General features: G+C 49.1%; 1 protein-coding gene across 2 annotated transcripts; it reads right to left on the bottom strand.

Moving 5' to 3' along the window:
* Nucleotides 1–581: 581 nt before the first annotated feature.
* Nucleotides 582–22,914, bottom strand: BCL7B (BAF chromatin remodeling complex subunit BCL7B). 2 transcript variants are annotated; one of them, XM_003276595.3, is made up of 6 exons: nucleotides 22,671–22,914; nucleotides 17,340–17,415; nucleotides 8,132–8,228; nucleotides 4,127–4,297; nucleotides 2,157–2,236; nucleotides 582–1,622 (listed from the first exon to the last, which is right to left on the bottom strand). In XM_003276595.3, the coding sequence occupies exons 1-6, from the start codon at nucleotides 22,760–22,762 to the stop codon at nucleotides 1,530–1,532; spliced, it is 609 nt and encodes a 202-aa protein (XP_003276643.2). In that variant the 5' UTR covers nucleotides 22,763–22,914; the 3' UTR covers nucleotides 582–1,529. The 2 variants fall into 2 exon arrangements, with proteins under 2 accessions (XP_003276643.2, XP_030652474.1); XM_030796614.1 differs by having other exon boundaries at nucleotides 2,157–2,461; nucleotides 22,671–22,907.
* Nucleotides 22,915–22,990: the final 76 nt, after the last annotated feature.

Genomic DNA, 22,990 nt, shown 5'->3' with positions numbered 1-22,990 from the left:
GTGCAGTGGCGCAGTCTTGGCTCACTGCAACCTCCACCTCCCAGGTTCAAGCAATCCTCGTCTCAGTCTCCCAAGTAGCTGGGACTAAAGGCGCCTGCCACCATGCCTGGCTAATTTTTGTATTTTTAGTAGAGACGGGGTCTCATCTTGCTGGTCAGGCTGGTCTCGAACTCCTGAGCTCAGGTGATCCACCCACCTCGGCCTCCCAAAGTGCTAAGATTACAGGCATGAGCCACCGCGCCTGGCCTGGTTGTTATGTTTTAATTTAAAAATATTGTTTAGATAGAGAGGGTCTTGCTATGTTGCCCAGGCTGGTCTCAAACTCCTAGCCTCAAGTGATCCTCCTGCCTTGGCTTCCCAAAGTGCTGGGATAAGAAGTATGAGCCACTGAGCCCAGTGAGAAGCATAATTTGAACTATGTGACAGCTTCAAAGGGAGGCTGGAAATCACTGTCATGAAGTCCACACTGTGGGAGTGAAAGGATGGGCAGGCCCAGCCCACAGTGACCCCACAAGCACTCAGCCACCGCCCCCACCCCACCCTGCAACCTTCAAGAAGGAAGCACTCAGATACCAACAGGACATATTTCAAATAGTTTAATTTTAAAAATATTCTATTCAGTGCTAAAATATGTCTTCACTCACTGTTGCCCATTTCCATTTTCTTAAACTTTTTTGAAACAAAAAATAAAATCACAAAGTTCAATTCAACATGCAGATTTCAAAGAAAAGGAGCTTTCTAAAAACCGAGCTGAAAGGGTACTGTGGGGGATGGGTACTGTTGTCAGAACCTCAAATTCTTGCTGGGGCAGTTTGTGACAGGAGGCAGGAATGCTGGAATGACAGGTACAAGTGAGAACAAAGAAAGCTGCGTGTGTGCGGACGTGTGTGCTGAGGGCAGGGGATGGGGACGGCGGCCACAAAGGGCTGTCAGCAGCTAGGATGCTCATGAGAGGCAGGACCACCTCAGGCATTGGCGGAACTGGCAGGACAGCAAGAAATCTAGACGGACTCTCTGCCCTTGTGTGGAGAAAAGTCCTTCCCTTCCCTCCAACGTCTCTACCCAGTCCTCCTCCAACAGCAGCCTACAGGGCCCCCAGTCCTAGGGGAAAGTCCGGGAGTCTATAGTCTCCATTCAAGTTCAAGTAACCCAAGGCACGCTCTCTTCTAGAGGGTGCCTTCCACATCTCTCTCTTCTCGCAGAAGCTGCCAGCAGCTCCGTCCAGAGGTTCTGGAGCAGAGACTGCTGCCTGGAGGTGACAGATGAATCTTGGGGTGGCCGATGCTCCAGCCAACTTGGGGTGCAAAAAAGACATGAGCGCTCCTCTTCTCGGGAGCAAGTAGACACAGGTGCCAGGGTCGGGAAGATGATGCTACAGCCCCAAGTCCTAAGCCAGCCTTCCAGCCCGGAAGGCTCATGTGTGCAGGCTCTTGACCCCAGTGCTTGCCCTTACCCCAGCAATGCAGCGCGGCCAGAACCAGAATGCAATAAATAGAGGCAGGGCCAGGAGGTGGAGGGCCAGGACGGTGCTAGCTTTCTGATGCCGTCTGGGGCACTGTGGGTTGGTCCGCACAGAAGCGCTTCAGGGGCGGGGCACCTGAGTCTTCCTCTTCCTCGACGACCTAGGAGTAGGCAGAGCATGGAATGACAGGGCCACCCCTCCCAACCAGAACATTCCCACCCACCCCAATTATAATGGGATGCCCACTCTGCTCCTTCCAGCAGATGATCAAACTTCCTCCTCTGCCTACAACCCTGGGACTCATTTCCAGGGCTGCAGATCCAAGTCCACATCCACAGTCTTTCCTGGTTTTTTGACTTAGAAACTGGGAAGCCTGGCCGGGCACAGTGGCTCACGCCTATAATCCCAGCACATTGGGAGGCTGAGATGGGTGGATCACTTGAGCTCAAGAGTTCGAGACCAGCCGGGCCAACATGGTGAAACCCTGTCTCTACTAAAAATACAAAAATTAGCCAGGTGTGGTGGCAGGGGCCTGTAATCCCAGCTACTCAGGAGGCTGAAACAGGAGAATCGCTTGAACCTGGGAGGCAGCGGAGGTTGCAGTGCGCCAAGATCGCGCCACCGCACTCTAGTCTGGGCAACAGCGAGAAACCAAAAAAAACAAAAAACTGGAAAATCCAAAGTGACTGCTTACCTGTGTCTCTAGCGGAACTGGTTCTTCCTTGGTGAGGGTGGGAGGTTCATCAGCAACTTCCGAGGAGGGCAGGGAGGGCTCTGAAAAGGCAGCAGGGTCGGCCTGAGGGCAGGGCTCCCCTAAGGCCTGGACCTGGGGGAGCTTCCTTAGAGCTGTGTGGAGGTGGCTTGGTGAGGAGGGGAGAATACTGGCCTGAGAAGCAAACATCCATTCAGGGCCCAGCTGGACCAGGTCACAGCCATGAATGGTGGAAGGGCAAAATACGGCTAGACTGCAGAGGGCCATCTCTGCTGGGCTGGAGATATCTGGAACCGACAAAGCAGCTCATCTTGTCATCCTCCAGCCCAAACATCACAACTCTAACTCAGTCTCCCAGTTTTCTGAGAGTTGCTATGAGGACAAGACGAAGCAATAAACACAGGAGCTAAGAACAGCACATGCCAAATAGTAAGAACACAATAAATATTAACTACAATTGGCATTTCCCACGGAGAAACAAGTTCCATTTTGTAGTTGGCTGTTAACGGGTCACAGCACAGGAGAAGGTAACAAGGGCCTAAGACACGTCTATATATCCATATTACAACAAGAAACCTCGGCCGGACGTGGTGGCTCACGCCTATAATCCCAGCTATTCTGGAGGCTGAGGTGGGAGGATCACTTGAAGCCCAGGAGTTCAAGACCAGCCTGGGCAATACAGTGAGACCCCATTTCTACAGAAAATTAAAAGATAGCCAGGCAAAGTGGCAAAGGCCTACAGTCCTACTACTATGGAGTCTGAGGCAAGAGGATCACTTGACCCCAGGAGTTCAGGACTGCTGTGAGCTAGGATTCAGCCACTGCATTCTAGCCTGGGCAACAGAGCAAGACCCTATCTCTTAAAAAAAAAAAAAAAAAAAAGGAAAGGGAAAAAAATTTAGCATGTAATGCAGACAGCATAAATGCTGAAAATAGAAGGACTTAAAGTGACATTCATTCCAACAGTTACTAGACTGGCTATGTGATCTTAGACAAGCAATTTAACCTTTCTCTCTGTTTTTTTTTTGAGATGGAGTCTAGCTCTGTCACCAGGCTGGAGTGCAGTGGTGCGATCTCGGCTCACTGCAACCTCTGCCTCCTGGGTTCAGGTGATTCTCCTGCCTCAGCCTCCAGAGTAGCTGGGATTACAGGCATGTGCCACCACGCCTGGCTAATTTTTGTATTTTTAGTAGAGATGGGGTTTCACCATGTTGGTCAGGCTGGTCTCTAACTCTTGACCTCAGGTGATCCACCCACTTCGGCCTCCCAAAGTGCTGGGATTATAGGCGTGAACCACAGTGCCAGGCCTTTGTTTTTTTTTTTTTTTTTGAGATGGAGTCTCACTCTGTTGCCCAGGCAAGAATGCACTGGTGTGATCTCAGCTCACTGTAACCTCTGCGTCTTGGGTTCAAGTGATTCTTCTGCCTCAGCCTCCGGAGTAGCTGGGATTACAGGCACATGCCACCACGCCCAACTAAATTTTTTATGTTTTTAGTAGAGACAGGGTTTTGCCATGTTGGTCAGGCTGGTCTTGGACTCCTGGCCTCAAGTGACCCACTCACCTTGACCTCCCAAAGTGCTGGGATTACAGGTGTGAGCCACCGTGCCCAGCCCAATTTAACCTTTCTAAGCCTTTAATGTCCATTTTCCTCATCTGTAAAAGAAGACAATAGTTTTCTTTTCTGCCACCTCACAGGATTTTTGAGAGAATTATACCAGGCGTCAAATACTCGAGTTCCTTCCACAGAGCCTGGCACTCAACTCTAATGCTTGTTTTCTCCCTTCACTCTGTGAAAGGGGAAAATATAATCATTCCTAAGCTATTGAGAAAGGGCTTGGTGCTGCCTGGCTCTGAGGTGCTCTCTCGAGCCTGTTACTCTAAAGACGAGATGCAGCAAGAGCAGAAAGCAAGGCCCTTCTAGGAAACTCATCCTCGGCCAACCACGACTCACCCTCCAGGATCTCCTGGCCCAGGGTTGGGGGCTGGGAGTCATCCGTGCGGAAGTCGGAGGTGTGTGCTGGGCTCAGGGACTCACTCTGCTGGGGGCTGGGGCTTGAGTTGGTGCTGCTGTCCACCTTAAGCTGATAGACATCAGACACGGAACTCTGGTTGCTGTTTTCGTCTAAAAACCAAACAGAACAAAGGCAGCAGCTGAGCATGGTCATTTTCCTCAAGAGGAACTCTGGACAGAGCCAAGGGCCTGGCATCACGTTAGGCAGCCAAGGATACAACTGAGTATAATAATCATTGTGCCTGGCCTACACGACATAGAGTCTAAGCACCAGAGGCAGCCAGCATCTTTATGTTTATGCAACATTACACTTCAGGAAGGTCAAGATATGCTTATTAAACTCTTCTTTATTATCCACTGATTGCAGCTTGTGGAAGGGAGGGGTGTAGCTGTGTCTCTGGTCAGTACTTCTCAATCCTTCTCACATTGTAAGATGTGTAGAAAATGACATTTGTCAGGCACCCTTGGGCATCTGAAGGAGACTGGTGGTGTCTGAAGGTGGTGAGCTCAGGCTTCGGCTGCCTGACTGCCCCAAGGACTGATGGATTAGCACCTGGGAGTTCTGCCTGAAGGCTTAAAGTCACCACTAAGGTGCAAAACTTAATTAAGCATTACCAGGCCAAGGCCAGGCACGGTGGCTCATGCCTGTAATCCCAGCACTTTGGGAGGCCGAGGTGGGCAGATCACAAGGTCAGGAGATCGAGACCATCCTGGCTAACACAGTGAAGCCCCATATCTATTAAAAAGTACAAAAAATTAGCCGGCTGTGGTGGCGGGCACCTGTAGTCCCAGCTACTCAGGAGGCTGAGGCAGAAGAATGGCGTGAACCTGGGAGGTGGAGCTTGCAGTGAGCCGAGATCGCGCCATTGCACTACAGCCTGAGCGACAGAATGAGGCTCTGTCTCAAAAAAAAAAAAAAAGAGTTACCAGGCTGAGTGTGGTGGCTCACGCCTGTAATCCCAGCACTTTGGAAGGCCAAGGTGGGCAGATCACTTGAGGTCAGAAGTTCGAGACCAGCCTGGCCAACATGGTGAAACCCCATCTCTACTGAAAATACAAAAATTAGCCGGGCATGATGGCACACGCCTGTAATCTCAGCTACTTGGGAGGCTGAGGCAGGAAAATCACTTGAACCCGGGAGGTGGAGATTGCAGTGAGCTGAGATCGTGCCATTGCACTATAGCCTGGGTGACATAGTGAGATTCCATCTCAAAAAATAAAAATAAAAATAATAATTAAAAAAAAGAAAAAAGTAAGAGTCACCAATGCATTCCTCCGCCACACCTACAGCAGCCAGTCACCAAAGTGTTTCCCCCTCCTGATCTGGTATCATTTGTGCTCATTCCTTCCTCTCCTACTGCTTCAGTTCAAGCCTCATCATCTCCAGCCTGGCCTCCTGCAACAGCCACCTACCTCACTGCCCTGCCTCCAGTCTCATGTACCTTAAACTGAACTGCAAACCACTGTCAGAGAGACCTTTCTAAACCCTTCGACGCTCCACTGCTGCCTAAGGGAGAAATGTCATACCCGGTATTTGTTGTTTTTTTTTTTTTTTGAGACAGAGTTTTGCTCTTGTTGCCCAGGCTGGAGTGCAATGGTGCTATCTCAGCTCACCACAACCTCTGCCTCCTGGGTTCAACTGATTCTCCCGCCTCGGCCTCTCGAGTAGCTGGGATTACAGGCATGCGCCACCATGCCCGGGTAATTTTGTATTTTTATTAGAGACGGGGTTTCACCATGTTGGTCAGGCTGGTCTCGAACTCCTGACCTCAGGTAATCCACCTGCCTCAGCCTCCCAAAGTGCTGGGATTACAGGCATGAGCCACCACGCCCAGCCATACCTAGTACTTCTTAGGACAGGCACGAGCTGGCCTTATCGCAACATAGGAAGTCCTTTCTGATCTCCGGCCTCAGTGCCTACTGTTCTCCCACAAGCATCCTCAGCTCCAGGCAGGCTGGACCCTAACCCAAGAGCTTCGTCATGCATGGGTGCTTCTGCCCAGCTGTTCCTTGGCTAGGCTGCCTTCTCTTGTCCTGGAAAGCCTCAGACCTCTCAACACAGCCCCGACATCACTTCTTCCGCGGAGCTCTGCCTCCCTGGCTCGCATGGGTGGAAAGGCCCAACCTCTCTTACTCTCCTATGATAGCCTGTGCACGCCTACATTTATCATTTCGCACATGTGCTTCCTCCCATGAGCCTCTGTGGACAGGCTCTGTGGCTCATTTGTCCTTGACTCCCCAGTGCAATGCATGGTACCTGCATACAGTAGGAGTTCATTAAGTGTTTACTAAATGAAAAGGAGGAGATGGTGGCCAGACTGAGGAAATGGAGCCTCATATGTCTCCCAGAGCTTTCTGACTACTGAACACACATTGGTGTTCTCTTTCCAACAGCACATGGTTGACCTTGGTGGGGCCTGGGAAAGAGGTGGGGAAGGGATAACTACACGCTGGGTTAGCCCCAGTCTGGTTTTGAAGAGAAAGTCATAAACTCACACTAGTCTTGACTCCTACAAAGACCTTTAATACCCACACTAAAATGGAAGTAGCATTTTGTCACCAAATGAATAAAACTGTTACTTTTGAGCTTAGGCAAAACACTATTCCTCCCTGAGCATCAGTTTTCTTAAATAGGGGTGATAATAACTGCCTGGTTTATATCACAGGCTGATACATGGTAAAAATGAGAAAGTAAAGTGAAAGTGCTTTGTAGACAGTACCTAGCAGGTAGGTGTAAAAGGCAGTATCATGACTACGGTGATGACCCGGCAGGATTGGTTTAGGATGCAGAACATGTCCTATTTTTATTTTATTTATTTATTTTTTTGAGACGGAGTCTCGCTCTGTGGCCCAGGCTGGAGTGCAGTGGCGAAATCTCGGCTCACTGCAAGCTCCGCCTCCCGGGTTCACGCCATTCTCCCGCCTCAGCCTCCCGAGTAGGTGGGACTACAGCCGCCCGCCACCACGCCCGCTAATTTTTTGTATTTTTAGTAGAGACGGGGTTTCACCGTTTTAGCCAGGATGGTCTCGATCTCCTGACCTCGTGATCCGCCCGCCTCAGCCTCCCAAAGTGCTGGGATTACAGGCGTGAGCCACCTCGCCCGGCCCCAGAACATGTCCTAACAGTGGGTAGGCAGAAGCTTCGGCTTTGGGTAGCCTACTCTAAGTGACTATGATAAAACATACAGTCTAGGCCAGGTGCAGTGGCTCATGCTTGTACCTTGGGAGGTCAAGGCCGGGGGACTGCTTGAGGCCAAGAGTTCACAACCGGCCTGGGCAACATAGCCAGGCTCTGTCTCTACAAAAAATAAAAAATAAAAAATGAAACACAATCTAAAAAAAAGCTTCTGATTCAGACAACCAGGACCTGACATGGAGTCTGTCACTTACAAGTTATGTAACTTTAGACACGTAACTTAACCTCTCTGAGCCTCAGTTTCCTTAACTGGAAAATGAGGATACCATTACCTATCTTGCAGAGTTATCGTGAAGTTTAAATGAAAAGATTTAGGTCAAGTGCCTAGCAAAATGCCAGCGAAACAGCAGGCACTGAATTGATACACAGGATTCTTTTTTTTTTTTTTTTTTTTTTGAGACAGAGTCTCACTCTGCAGCCCAGGCTGGAGTGCAGCAGTGCGTCCTCGGCTCACCGCAACCTCCACCTCCTGGGTTCAAGCGATTCTCCTGTCTCAGACCCCCGAGTAGCTGGGATTACAGGCACGCGCCACCACGCTCAGCTAATTTTTTGTATTTTTAGTAGAGACTGGGTTTCACCATATTGGCCAGGCTCGTCTTGAACTTCTGACCTCAGGTGATCTGCTCGCCTCAGACTCCCAAAGTGCTGGGGTTACAGGTGTGAGTCACTGCACCCGGCCAATTCTTCATATTAATGCGTTCATCCAAATTTTCGTTCTCCTGCAAGGAAGACACAGAGATGCAACTCACCCTGGAATTCAAGAAGGAGAGAGGAATTGGCTGAGGCATCAGAGGGAAAGCCATTAGGTTCTTGGGCTGCTGAACTGTTCGATTTTGACTTTTCTTTCTAGAAAAGGAAAAAAAAGAGGAATATGACAGAGCCAAGCAGGAGACTCAGAGAGGGAGGAGGGTGCTATGTGACAGACCACAGGGGTCTGGATTAGGAGTGAACAGGAAAAACAGCAGCAGCTTGAGAATCCAAGGACCTAAGGAAGAACAGAATCCTGGACAAGGCACTTCTCCTCAAGCCTCAGAAAAATGAACCCTTCCAGTAAGAATATTGTGAATCATAAGCAACAGGCAGATACATATACTTCAACTAGAACATCCTATAGTATCCCTCTCCTGCCCTAATCACGGCAACCCTTCTCTATACGAATGGGCAAGAAATACAAAACACTCATTTGAGAAAGATTCCTGTTTCAGTAGCAGAGTGGGAAAAAAGTGAGAGAAGAAGGAACCTCATGTAACACAGACAGTGACAGGACAAATGGGCCCAGGCTGGCTCTATTCTTGATCCGTCATCCTCATCCATTCAAAATGATCACCCCGGCCGGGCACAGTGGTTCATGCCTGTAACCCCAGCACTTTGGGAGGCCAAGACGCATGGATCACCTGAGGTCAGGAGTTCGAGATCAGCCTGGCAAACACTGTGAAACCCTGTCTCTACTAAAAATACAAAAATCAGCCAAGTGTGGTGGCACGTGCCTATAATCCTAGCTACTTGGGAGGCTGAGGCAGGAGAATTGCTTGAGGTGGAGGTTGCAGTGAACCAAGATGGCACCACTGCACTCCAGCCTGGACTATAGAGTGAGACTCCATCTAAAAAAACATAAAATAAAACAAAAAATAAAATAAATAAATAAATAAATAGCCGGGCACGGTGGCTCACGCCTGTAATCCCAGCACTTTGGGAGGCCGAGGCAGGCAGATCACGAGGTCAGGAGATCGAGACCATCCTGGCTAAAACGGTGAAACCCTGTCTCTACTAAAAAAAATACAAAAAAAATGAGCCACGCATGGTGGCGGGTGCCTTAGTCCCAGCTACTTGGGAGGCTGAGGCAGCAGAATGGCGTGAACCTGGGAGGCAGAGCTTGCAGTGAGCCGAGATCGCGCCACTGCACTCCAGCCTGGGTGACAGGGCGACACTCCATCTCAAAAAAATAAAAAAATAAAAAAAATAAAAAAATAAATAAATATACAAAAATTAGCCTGGCGTGGTGGCATGTGCCTGTAATCCCAGCTACTCTGGAGGCTGAGACAGGAGAGTCGCTTGAACCTGGGGGGTGGAGGTTGCAGTAAGCCGAGATTCCGCCACTTCATAACAGCCTGGGCGAAAGAGCGAAACTCTATCTCAAAAAGAAACAAAGAAAAAAACCCAAAAGCAAAATGATCACCCCATGTTTATTTTTACCTATAACATTTGTTTCAAGAAAGATGTAGGTTATAAGTGCAGGGCAACCACAGTGGGCAGGTAAGCACCAGCTTGCAACAAGAAAGCCCAAGGGCCAGGCACAGTGGCTCATGCCTGTAATCCCAGCACTTGAGGAGGTGGAGGTGGGAAGATCGCTTGAGCCCAGGAGTTTGAGACCAGCCTGGGCAACACAGTAAGACCCCATCTCTACAAAAAAATAAAAAATTAGCCACATATGGTGGCATAGGCCGATGGTCCCAGCTACTGAGAAGGCTGAGGTGGGAGGATCGCTTGAGCCTGAGAGTTTGAGGCTGCAGTGAGCTATGACTGTGCACTCCAGCCTGGACAACAGAGTTAGATCCTATCTCAAAAAAAAAAAAAAAAAAAGCCCAGAGTAAATCCAAGCATATGAAAATAAGAGCATCATCCCAAAACCCAAAAGTTTAAATCTGAGTATCCTCAAATTTACCAGTTCACACTTTTTATACATTTCTGGTAGATGCATTATATTAGTAACATAATTTTTGTTAATAACTTAATTTTTTGTTTGTTTGTTTTTTGAGACAGTCTTGCTCCGTCACCTAGGCTGGAGTGCAGTGGCGCAATCTCGGCTTACTGCAAGCTCCACCTCCCAGGTTCACGCCATTCTCTCGCCTCAGCCTCCCGAGTAGCTGGGACTACAGGCACCCGCTACCACGCCCGGCTAATTTTTTGTATTTTTTAGTAGAGATGGGGTTTCACCATGTTAGACAGGATGGTCTCGATCTCCTGGCCTTGTGATCCGCCTGCCTCAGCCTCCCAAAGTGTTGAGATTACAGGCGTGAGCCACCGCACTTGGCCAAGGAAAGGGGGTTTTCTAGCAGTGTCTACTCCTAGCTATACACAATGCCCAAGAGATTTAACTGCTTGACCTTTGACCCCTGTGGGTAATGGCCACAGCCAGGCTGGATGGGGAATAAACAGTTGCTCCAGAACCACACCCCATCAACTCCATGAGTTTGGCATCCTAGAACTTCTTGGGATGGCTGCTCTCAGATAAAGGCAGAGTCCATAGGGTTGGTGCTAGGAGGTTCCCTGGAGCCAGAGAGGACAGCAGAGAGCAAAAGGGAGAGGCTGAACCCTGAGGCTAAACTCAACCTCTTAAATTCATTTACAGAAAGGAAAACTGGCCAGGCGCGGTGGCTCACGCCTGTAATCCCAGCACTGTGGGAGGCTGAGGCAGGCAGATCACGAGGTCAGGAGATCGAGACCATCCTGGGTAACATGGTTTTCACCTGCCTCTACTAAAAATACAAAAAAATTAGCCAGGCGTGGTGGCAGGTGCCTGTAGTCCCAGCTACTTGGGAGGCTGAGGCAGCAGAATGGCGTGAACCCGGGAGGTGGAGCTTGCAGTGAGCCAAGATTGTGCCACTGCACTCGAACCTGGGTGACAGAGTGAGACTCCATCTCAAAAAAAAAAAAAAAGGAAAACTACAGCTGGCTTCAGTCCTCCTCATAGTTACACATTACCAGCCAATGCAATTGAGAGTCCCAAGGGAATAAAAGGTGAGTGCACCGATAAAACTCACCAGAGACTGGAGGAACACAGGCACCCTGATGAACAGAACAGTCTATACCAGAAGGAGCAGAAGAACTGAAATTAAACATAGATTTGCTCAGAAAGATAAGGATAATATTGAAAAGTTGTTTTAGCCAGGGGCAGTGACTCATGCCTATAATCCCAGCACTTTGGGAGGCCAAGGCAGGCAGATCACTTGTGGTCAGGAGTTTGAGACCAGCCTAGCCAACATGGTGAAACCTGTCTCTACTAAAAATAGAAAAAAATTAGCTGGACATGGTGGCACATGCCTGTAATCCCAGCTACTCAGGAGGCTGAGGCAGGAGACTCATTTGAACCTGCAAAGTGGAGGCTGCAGTGAGATGAGATCATGCCACTGCACTCCAGCCTGGGTGACACAGCAAGACTCTGTCCCCCCCCCAAAAAAAAAAAAGTTGTTTTGAGGAAGAACCAATTGAGGCAATTTGTTATGAAAAATATAATTGCTCAAATAAAAATTAAGTGTATGAGGTTAATTGAAATACATACAGCTAAATAAAAGATTAATGAGCAAAAACTGCGTTGAGAAACTCAGAATGCACCAGGAAAAGATAAGAAAGGAAATGAATGGAGAAAAGTTAAGAAATAAAGCAGGTGGCCAGGCACGGTGGCTCATGCCTGTAATCCCAGCACTTTGGGAGGCTGAGGCGGGCGGATCACCTGAGGTCAGGAGTTCCAGAGCAGCCTGACAGGCCAGGCGCAGTGGCTCACGCCTGTAATCCCAGCACTTTGGGAGGCCGAGGCGGGCGGATCATTTGAGGTCAGGAGATCGAGACCATCCTGGTGAAACCCCATCTCTACTAAAAATACAAAAAATTAGCCGGGCATGGTGACAGGTGCCTGTAGTCCCAGCTACTCGGGAGGGCTGAGGCAGGAGAATGGCGTGAACCCGGGAGGCAGAGGCAGAGCTTGCAGTGAGCCGAGATCGCGCCACTGCACTCCAGCCTGGGCAACAGAGTGAGACTCTGTCTCAAAAAAAAAAAAAAGCAGCCTGACAACATGGAGAAACCCCATCTCTACTAAAAATACAAAAGTAGCTGGGCATGGTGGCGCAAGCTCTACTTGGGAGGCTGAGGCAGGAGAATCACTTGAACCTGATAGGTGGAGGTTGCGGTGAGCCAAGATTGTGCCATTGCACTCCAGCCTGGGCAACAAGAGCGAAACTCCGTCTCAAAAAAAAAAAAAAAGAAAGAAAGAAAGAAAAGAAAGAGAAAAAGCAAGCAAGCAAGCAAGCAAGCAGTTGCGTGGGTGCAGTGGCTCACACCTGTGATCCCAGCACTTTGGGAGGCCAAGGCAGAAGGATCGCTTGAGCCTAGGAGTTTAAGACCGGCCTGGGCAGTACAGTGAGACCCTGTCTCTACAAATAATTTAAAAGTCTGCCAGGCGTGGTGGCACGTGCCTGTAGTCCTAGTTACTTGGGAGGTGGAGACATAAGGATTTCTTGAGCCCAGGAGTTCGAGGCTACAGTGAACCATCATTGCACCACTGTACTCCAGCATGAGCTATGGAGTGAGACAGTCTCAAAAAAAAAAAAGAAAAGAAACATTACAGGATATTTTGAGGGAATTCCTAGGAGATCAAAGATAGAAGAAATGCTAAAGTTTCCAGGAAGCCAAGTGGATCACCTACAAAGACTCAAGCATGGGAATAACATCACATTTCTTAACAGCGACACTGGATGTACAATTGAGTAATAGCTTCAAAGTGCTGAAAGAAAATAATTTTGAACCTAGAATTTCATATACAGGTAAAATCATCAATTTTCAACATGAAAGTGAAACAAAGATATTTTCAGAAAGTTTTCCCCACAGAAGCTCTCTTTGGCAAAACTCCTGAAGGATGTATTCTAGCAAAAAGAAAAACAAATGCAGGAGAAAACAGTAAGAAGTCGGTGCATGAGGCTGTGCACAGTGGCTCACGCCTGTAACCCCAGCACTTTGGGAGGCCGAGATGGGCAAATCACTTAAGGTCAGGAGTTCAAGACCAGCCTGGCCAACATTGTGAAACCCCTGTCTCTACCAAAAAACACAAAAATTAGGCTGGGTGTGGCGGCATGCACCTGTAGTTCCAGCTACCTGGGAGGCTAGGCACCGGAATTGCTTGCACCCAGGAGGCAGCGGCTGCAGTGAGCCAAGATTACGTCACTGCACTCCAGCCTCAGAGTGACACCCTGTCTCAAAAAAAAAAATGTACGTGCATGAAATTTTAGGCAAGGCTAGGAGCAGTGGCTCACTTCTGTAATCCTAGCACTTTGGGAGGCGGAGGTGGGCAGATCACGAGGTCAGGAGATCGAGACCATCCCGGCCAACATGGTAAAACCCCATCTCTATTAAAAATACAAAAATTAGCCGGGCCTGGTGGCACATGCCTGTAATCCCAGCTACTCTGGAGGCTGAGGCAGGAGAATCGCTTGAACCTGGGAGGCGGAGGTTGCAGTGAGCTCAGATCGCACCACTGCACTCCAGCCTGAGCAGCAGAGTGAGACTCTGTCTCGAAAAAACAAAACAAAATAAAGAAACAACAACAACAAAAATTAGCTGGATGTGGTGGCATGTGCCTGTAGTCCCAGCTACTCAGGAGGCTGAGGTGGGAGGATCACTTGAGCCCAGGAGACGAAGGTAGAAGTAAACCGAGATTACATCACTGCATTCCAGCCTGGGCAACAGATTGAAACCCTGTCTTAAAAGATAATAATAATAATAAAAAAAGGAGCTGGCCAGGCACGGTGGCTCACGGCAGTAATCCCAGCACTTTGGCAGGCTGAGGCGGGCGGATCATCTGAGGTCGGGAGTTCAAGACCAGCCTGACCAACATGGAGAAACCTAGTCTCTACTAAAAATATAAAATTAGCCAGATGTGGTGGCGCAAGCCTGTAATCCCAGCTACTCGGGAGGCTGAGGCAGGAAAATCGCTTGAAACCGGGAGGCAGAGGCTGCAGTGAGCTGAGATTGAGCCATTGCACTCCAGCCTAGGCAAGAGAAGCAAAACTCTGTCTCAAAACAAACAAAGAAACAAACAAAACCCCAAAAAAGAAAACTCTTGTTTCTGGTGGGAATATAAATTGGTCCAACTACCATTTCAGAAAATAGTTTAGCATCAGCTAATATAGGTCAAAACATACATACCCTAAGACCCAGCCACTTCCTTCCAAGAATATATCCTAGGAAAACTCATGTCCATGTTGATGTGGATTCTGAACAAGAATGCTCACAGGGGCATTGTTCCTATTGGCCCTAACTGTGGACAACCTCAATATCCACAGGAGAACCAGAAAAATAAACTACACTTAGCCATGTGATGAATATGCAGCAAAATACAGCATAGAGAGCAATGAAAAGGAATGGATAACTCCAAGGACAACATGGATGCATTTTACAAACATAATGCTGAGCAAAAGAAACAAGACACACGAAAATAGATACTTTTATCTTGCTGTTTCCATAACGCTCAAAATGTTAGAGGCTGGTGCAGCGGCACATGCCTGTAATCCCAGCTATTTGGGAGGCTAAGATCGCTTGAGCCCAAAAGTTCAAATCCAGCCTGGGCAACAAAGAGAGACCCCACATCTCTAAAAAAGGAAAAAGGGTGGGGACAATGGCTCATGCCTATAATCCCACCACTTTGGGAGGCTGAGGTGGGAAGATCATTTGATCCCAGGAATTTGAGACCTATCAGCCTAGGCTGATATAGCAAACTCCCATCTCTCCAAAACAAAAAAAAAAAAAGAAAAAAAATTAGCTGGGCATGATGGCATGTGCCTGTGGTCCCAGCTTCTCAGGAGGCTGAGGTGGGAGGATTGCTTGAGCCTGGGAGGTCAAGGCTCCAGTGAGCTGAGATCATGATACTGCACTCCAGCCTGGGTGACATAGTGAGATTTTGTCTCTGGAAAAAAATCTCAAAAATAATAATAAAGGAAAAACTGTTTATGAATGACTGGAGAAGTGGTAAGAAAAGCAAAAGTAGGAGAGTGATTACCTCTAGAGGGGCAGGAGGAAGAGGATGGGAAGAGCTGCAGAGAAGTCTGCTGGGGTCTTGGCAAAGCTCTATGTTTTGCACTGAGTGGTTCTCACAAGGGTGTTAGCTTTATATTTATTCATACACTGTACATTTATGTTTTATGTACTTCTCTGTATGTGTTTTATATTTGAAAATTTAAAAAACAATTAGAAAAAATAAAGTTGGAAACAATCTGGGTATTTATCACCCAGAAAATATGTAGATAACTCAGGCAATGCATGAGTCAAAGGTAATAATTCGATTTATATTTACAGATACATGGAGGGTTCTCAAAACAAGGTTGGGCCAGGCGAGGTGGTTCATGCCTGTCATCCCAGCACTTCGGGAGGCCAAGGTGGGTGGATTACTTGAGGTCAGGAGTTTGGGACCAACCTGGCCAACACGGTGAAACCCATCTCTACTAAAAATACAAAAATTAGCCAGGCGTGGTGGCAGGCGCCTGTAATCCCAGCTACTCAGGAGGCTGAGGCAGGGGAATCGCTTGAACCTGGGAGGCTGAGGTTGCAGTGAGCTGAAGTTGCACCATTGCACTCCAGCCTGGGTGACAGAGCGAGAGTCCGTCTCAAAAAAAAAAAAAAAAACCCCAAAGAAAAAAACCAAAGTTGAACCAAAGAGAATACAAAGAGGTTCTGGCAAAATACTGTACATATGTAAGTTTTGTTTAAAAACAAAAATATGCCGGGCACAGTGGCTCACGCTTGTAATCCCAGCACTTTGGGAGGCCAAGGCGGGTGGATCACGAGGTCAGGAAATCGAGACCACCGTGAAACCCCGTCTCTACTAAAAAATACAAAAAAATTAGCCGGGCGTGGTGGCGGGCGCCTGTAGTCCCAGCTACTCAGAGAGGCTGAGGCAGGAGAATGGCGTGAAGCCGGGAGGCGGAGCTTGCAGTGAGCCGAGATTGCGCCCCTGCACTCCAGCCTGGGCGACAGAGCGAGACTCCGTCTCAAAAAAAAAAAAACAAAAACAAAAACAAAAATACACATATGAAACAATGCTATGTATTTTTAAAGAATATACAGGTATCCAAATACATCCAACAAAGATGAATCACAAAGGCCTACACCAGAATTAGAAAGATGTATGTACATATGATACACACAATACAGTGGGAGACTAATCGCATAAGAGCAAGTATCAGCAAACTTTCTCTTAAAGGGTCAGATGATAAATATTTTAGGTTTTATGCGCCATTTGGCCTTATGGCAACCACTCAATCTGCCATCGTAATTCAAAAGCACCACAGACAATAAGGAAATCAGTGGGCATACTTATGTGTTTGTTTTTTTTTTGTTTGTTTTGAGACAGAGTGTCACACTGTTGCCCAGGCCGGAGTGCAGTGGCGGGATCTTGGCTCACTGCAACCTCTGCCTTACAGGTTCAAGCAATTCTCCTTGCCTCAGCCTCCCAAGTAGCTGGGATTACAGGCGCCTGCCAGCAGGCCCAGCTAATTTTTTTGTATTTTTAGTAGAGATGGGGGTTGCACTATGTTGGCCAGGCTGGTCTCGAACTCCTGACCTCAAGTGATCTGCCCGCCTTGGCCTCTCAAAGTGCTGGGATTACAGGCGTGAGCCACCGTGCCCAGCCACTTATGTTCTAATAGAACTATACTGACAAACGTAAGGAATACGCCAGGGCTGCAGTTTGTCAAGCCCTGGAAAAGAGGCTTGGGTTAAGGGAAAGGAATAAAAAAGGAAAATAATAAAGAGAGGCCTTGCATGGACCAATAACAGGGTGCCTTGAAGTATTTTCCACTCAATTCTGGGGAAATAAATTCCTTTAATTAAGAGGCAATTAGGCCAGGTGCAGTGGCTCACGCCTGTAATCCCAGCACTTTGGGAGGCTGAGGCAGGTGGATCACGAGGTCAGGAGCTCAAGACCAGCCTGACCAACATGGTGAAACCCCGTCTCTACTAAAAATACAAAAATCAGCTGGGCGTGGTGGCAGATGCCTATAACCCCAGCTACTCGCGAGGCTGAGGCAGAGAATTGCTTGAACCCAGGAGGCGGAGGTTGCAGTGAGCCAAGATCATGCCACTGCACTCCAGCCTGGGTGACAGAGCGAGACTCCGTCCCCCGCCCCCCAAAAAAGAGGCAATCAAATAAAGAAATAAAGAAAATGGTACCTTTTGATTTTCTTCTACACTTACCTCCTTGCTGTCTGTCACAGGAACCCACTTAAATATCCTCAGGGACGTGTCACCCACAGTCACCCACTTCTTCTCCCTAAAAGAAAGACACTTCTTAGAACAGATAAAACAATGCAATGTGTTTTCTGTTCATCACTTGTGCTTTTCTACCGCTCAGAAGATCATTCCTTCAATCTGGAATCCTTCTGAACTTCCGCTTGGTGGGGTATGGTAGCTCACACCTGTAATCCCAGCACTTTGAGAGGCTGAGGCAGGAGGATCACTCAAGCCTAGGAGTTTGAGAACAGCCTGGGTAACTTAGCGAGACCTCATCTCTAAAAAAAAAAAATACAGGCCAGGCGCAGTGGCTCACGCCTGTAAACCCAACACTTTGGGTGGCTGAGGTGGGCAGATCGCTTGAGGTCAGGAGTTCGAGACCATCCTGGCCAACATGGTGAAACCCCGTCACTACAAAAAAATACAAAAAGTAGCTGGGCGTGGTAGTGTGTCCCTATAATCCCAGCTACTTGGGAGGCTAAGGTGGGAGGATCCCTTGAGCCCAGGAGGCAGAGGTTGCAGTAAACTGAGATCACACCACCACACTCCAGCCTGGGCAACAGAGATCCTATCTCAAAAGAAAAAAAAAGAAAAGAAAGATGTGAGACACAAAGCTGGAAGGTAGCACACACAGCACCATATTCTTTTTTACTTGCATGCGAGTTACTTTGTGTGCTTTTCTCTTTACCAAATATATGAGTTCTATTACTACATTCCTTTTTTTGTTTGTTTTAGTGAGACAGGGTCTTGTTCTGCCTCCCAGGCTGGAGTGAAGTGGCACAATCATAACTCACTGCAGCCTTGACCTCTTGGGCTCAAGCAATCCTTCCACCTCAGCCTCCTGAGTAGCCAGGACTAGAGGCGCACGCCACCACACCCAGTCAAATTTTTATTTTTTGTAGAGACGGTTGGGGTGGGGGTGGGGTCTCTCTTTGTTGCCCATGCTGGTCTTGAACTCTTGGCCTCAAGCAATCTGCCCATCTTGGCCTCCCAAAATGCTGGGATTACAGGAATGAGCCACCACACCTGGCCTCCTGTGTCCATTTAAAGATCCTTCCAAGGGACAAACAATCCCAGGAGAGACACCCGCTGCTGAGGGGTATGGCGTGGTGGGTGTGAAATGTTAGGATCCTTTCCCTTTCTAGGTTACTAAGACTGCGTAAAGAAAAAGAAAACTAGGCCAGGCACGCTGGCTCACACCTGTAATCCCAGCACTTTGGGAGGCCGAAGCGGGCGGATCACGAGGTTAAGAGATCGAGACCATCCTAGCTAACACGGTGAAACCCCATCTCTACTAAAAATACAAAAAATTAGCCGGGTGTGGTGGCACGCACCTGTAGTCCCAGCTACTCAGGAGGCTGAGGCAGGAGAATTGCTTGAACCCGGGAGGCGGAGGTTGCAGTGAGCCGAGATCACGCCACTGCACTCCAGCCTGGGTGACAGAGCGAGATTCCATCTCAAAAAAAAAAAAAAAAAAAAAAAGAAGAAAAGAAAACTAGTCTAAAGAAATTTTTAAATTTCAACTTTGAAGTTCAAAGCTTTATAGAAATCCTTTTGTCTCTTGCTGTGTTCCAAAGGGGTAAAAATGGCAGAGTTTATCAGTCCACTACACTCACGAAATAAGCCAAGGGGTAAGTCTTGCACAAGGTCACTCTCTAAATGACTAAGGACCCCCAACTATCTACACCAGATTAGAATGCCACTGTTCTGAGCTTACCCACAGAGCGCCTTTGAGGTCTGCAAACAAATGTGTGAAGGAGATAGAACAAAGGAGACTACTTTTTTTTTTTTGAGATAGGGTCTCCCTCTGTCACCCAGGCTGGAGTGCAGTGGCGTGATCACCGCTCACTGCGGCCTCAAAATCCCAGGCTCAGGTGAATCTCCCATCTCAGCCTCCCAAGTAGCTGGGACTACAGGCCACCATGCCCAGCTAATTCTTTGTATTTTTAGTAAGGATAGGGTTTCACTATGTTGCCCAGGTTGGTCTTGAACTCCTGGGCTCAAGCGATCCTCTTGCCTCAGCCTCCCAAAGTGCTGGGATTACAGGCATGAGCCACCGTGACCAGCCTCTCCTTCATTCCAAGAAGGTTATTCCCTAAACATGCAGGCAGAGAACAAATTTGCTTATTTTAAGGTCCACCGATACCTTAAGAGGTACTTGCTGTCAGTAGGAACAAGGGCCAAATGCAGGAAACTGCTTTGTCACAGATCTGAGCCAACTTCTCAAAGAGTCAAGTCCAAATGTGAAGTCACAAAAAAGCAAAAAAAAAAAGCAACTGCTGTTGTAGTTGTTGATGCTGTTCAGCAAATGATGACATAATAGGGCCGGGCACGGTGGCTCACACCTGCAACCTCAGCACTTTGGAAGGCTGAGGTGGGTGGATCACTTGAGCCCAGGAGTTCGAGACTAGCCTGGGCAACAGGGTGAAATCCTGTCCTCACTAAAAATACAAAAATTAGCTGGGCATGGTGGCGCACACCTGTAGTCCCGACTACTCAGGAGGCTGAGGCAGAAGAATTGCTTGAACCCCAGAGACGGAGACTGCAGTGAGCCAAGACCACGCCACTGCACTCTAGCCTGGGCGACAGAGCAAGACTAGGTCTCAAAAAAAAAAAAAAACCGGGAGTGTAAACAGACTGTGATGTAACAGAAGGAGCGAATTAAAGTCTTAGAAAATAACTAGAATTAATTCCTGAACAGACCACTCCATTTTCTCATTTATTCAACCAATTAGTACACAACAGGCTGTGCTAGGCCCTGGTGATGCAGGGAACAAGAGCCACAGTCCCTGCCCTCACAGACCCTGTCTTATATCTGGAAACAGACATGAATAGCTCAATTCAAGATTAGTCACTTAATCATCAGGTTTAACCATATCAAATTGCCATTTTTGTAGGTTAATTAGTCAAATACAGGAGGCCAGGCACAGTGGCTCACATCTGTAATCCCAGCACTTTGGGGGGTTGTGGTGGGAGGACCACTTGGAAGTCAGGAGTTCGAGACCAGCCTGGCCAACATGGTGAAACCCGGCATCCACAAAAATACAAAAAATTAGCTGGGTGTGGTGGTGTACACTTGTAATCGGCTACTCGGGAGGCTGAGGCAGAATTGCTTGAACCTGAGAAGCAGAGGTTGCGGTGAGCCAAGATCGCACCATTGCACTCCAACCCGGGTGACAGAGTAAGACTCTGTCTCAAAAAAAAAAAAAAAAGAAAAAGAAAAAAAATCAAATACAGGAAATGTCTTATGAATCCATCTAATACAATCGTGGAAAGGTCTGTGAAGGGGACTTGATCTAGATTGGGAATCTCAAGTGGTGAACCTAAGGAAGCAACTTTTGAGCTGAGCTAGGAGTTAACTCGGCAAGAGGGAGGAGAGGAGAGAGGAAGAATGCCAGGCGGCAGGAAGAGCAGAGTGACTTCACTGGAAAGACAGTGGGCATCCTGGGAAAGAGCCAGCCAAGTAAGGCAGGAAGGAGGGCCTTCTTCAGTATTTATCCTAAAAGCAAGAAGGGAATCACTGAAGCATTACTAGGGGTGCTAGGATAAGATACACATTATATATATATTTTTTACAGATGGGGTCTCGCTCTGTTGCCCAGGCTGGAGTGCCATGGCATGATCATAGTTCACTGCAGCCTCAACTCCTGGGCTCCAGCGATCCTCCCACCACAGCCTTCCAAATAAGGCTGTGCACTTTAAAAAGATCACTCTGCTACTCGGAAAAGAGAAAAATAAAATCACTCGGTGCAAATGAACAGACTGGAGCAAGAGCAGAAGCACAGAGTTTACAGGGAGGCTGGTACAGAGTTCCAGGTGACAGGGGATGGCCCTTCAGCCTAGCCTGCTAGGGGCGGGGGTCAAAGATGGGGAGAAGAGAAAGGTGTACTTGTTCTTAGGTTTCACCAAAACCTCGGAGAATTAAAGGTGGACGAGGAAAACCATGAATATGTTAAACTAATATTTATACTGAAACCCAACTATATCTGAAGCCCTCAGACATAAAAAGAGAAGGAACTTCCTTCTTGTGGGGAAATGGACAGATAAACACACAAACAAAGTCCAACGTACCAATGACCTTAAAGGAGGTAAAGGGTGAGGGGTGGGAGGAGTTAAGGAAGGCTTCCTGGCGGGAGGCAACATCTACTTGAACTTTTATTTTCTGTAGAGATGGGGGTCTCACTATGTTGCCCAGGCTGGTCTCGAACTCCTGGCCTCAGGCGATCCGCCCGCCTCAGCCTCCCGAAGTGCTGGGATTACATGCCCGAGCCACCTCACCTAGCCATACCTGGGTTTTTAAATTATTAGCAGTAACTGGCCATACAAAAGAGCTGACGAACTTGGCTGTGAAAGTTTAATGTGATGACCCCGATACACACCGATACAGTGTGTATCGGAGTTCCGGATATTAAACAGGTGCTCAATCGGCATCTTCCATGAACATTTTAGACATGGGGTCTCTCTCCGTAGCCCAGGCTGGAGTGCCGTGGCACGATCATAGCTCACTGCAGCCTCCAATTCCTGGGTCCCAGCAATCCTCCCACCACAGCCTCCCAAGTAAGGATGTGCACTTTAAAAAGACCACTCTGCTAATTGGAAGTCAGAAAAATAAAATCACACAGTGCAAATGATGAACGGACTGGGGAATGAGCAAGAGCAGAAGCAGGGAAATTAGAGGGAGGCTGGTTCATGGTTTGCAAAGGACTCTCCTGACAGCCGCCGGGGCAGCAAGAGAAAATGCCTACCAAGCTCGCGGCGCAGGGGCCGGGTACTGGGGGAAAGTGAGGGGTTGCCCTCTGGATGACACCAGGCTTGCTCCCTTCACAGATAGACTAACCCAGCAACTCACCCAACTTCAACGCCTGAATACGCAGAGCGCTCAGCCTGGCGGGCTGAAACTACTCCAGGGCTACTCGCTATTATCAAGAGGAAGCTTGGAAATGCAGGCGGGGCCGCTGCCCAGGAAGAGAGGAGGGCGGGCCCCCGGCTGGGCCAGGCGCAGACACCGAGCCCAGGCGGCTCCAGTCCGGACCGGAAGCCGGCATCCCCTCCCGGGCGGCGCGCGGCCGCAGCCGCAGCAGGTGGGCGGGCCCGCGAGCCGGGCGGCCCGCTGATTGGCCGCGGCCGGCGCGCCCTCTGACCTCACGCCGACGCCAGCGGCGCCCTCCTCCCGCCTTCTCCCGCACCCCCCTCCCCCAGCGCCGGCCGGTCGGCTCCCACTCGGCTCGCCAGTCCCGCGCTCTTCAGGGCCTGGATCCGCGACCCCCGCCAGCCCCCTAAGCTCCGGCCCCTCACCATTTCCGCACTTTCTCGATGGCCGCCATCACCTTCTTGATGTCGTCCTTGGCCCGGCTGCGGGTCTCCGCCCGGACCGACCGGCCCGACATGGCGGCGGCGGGAGCGGCGGGGGCCGGGGCACTGCTCCCAAGACACCGGGGATCGCGCGCCGCACGCGCCGCCACCCGCCCGCCGCCGCCGCAGCGTCACAGCGGCCGTCGCCCCCTCCGTGCGCGCGTGCGCGAGGAAGCGCGCGTACCCGCCCGCCCCTTGGGGCTCGCGGCCTCAGCGCGCCTGCGCGCCCCGCCCGGGGCGTCCCTCTTGAGCTCCCCGGGAGT

Source organism: Nomascus leucogenys, chromosome 17 (genome assembly GCF_006542625.1).
Source record: "Nomascus leucogenys isolate Asia chromosome 17, Asia_NLE_v1, whole genome shotgun sequence".
NCBI lineage: Eukaryota > Metazoa > Chordata > Mammalia > Primates > Hylobatidae > Nomascus > Nomascus leucogenys.
The sequence above is the reverse complement of the archived record's forward strand: the minus strand, read 5'-3'. Positions and strand labels throughout refer to the sequence as shown.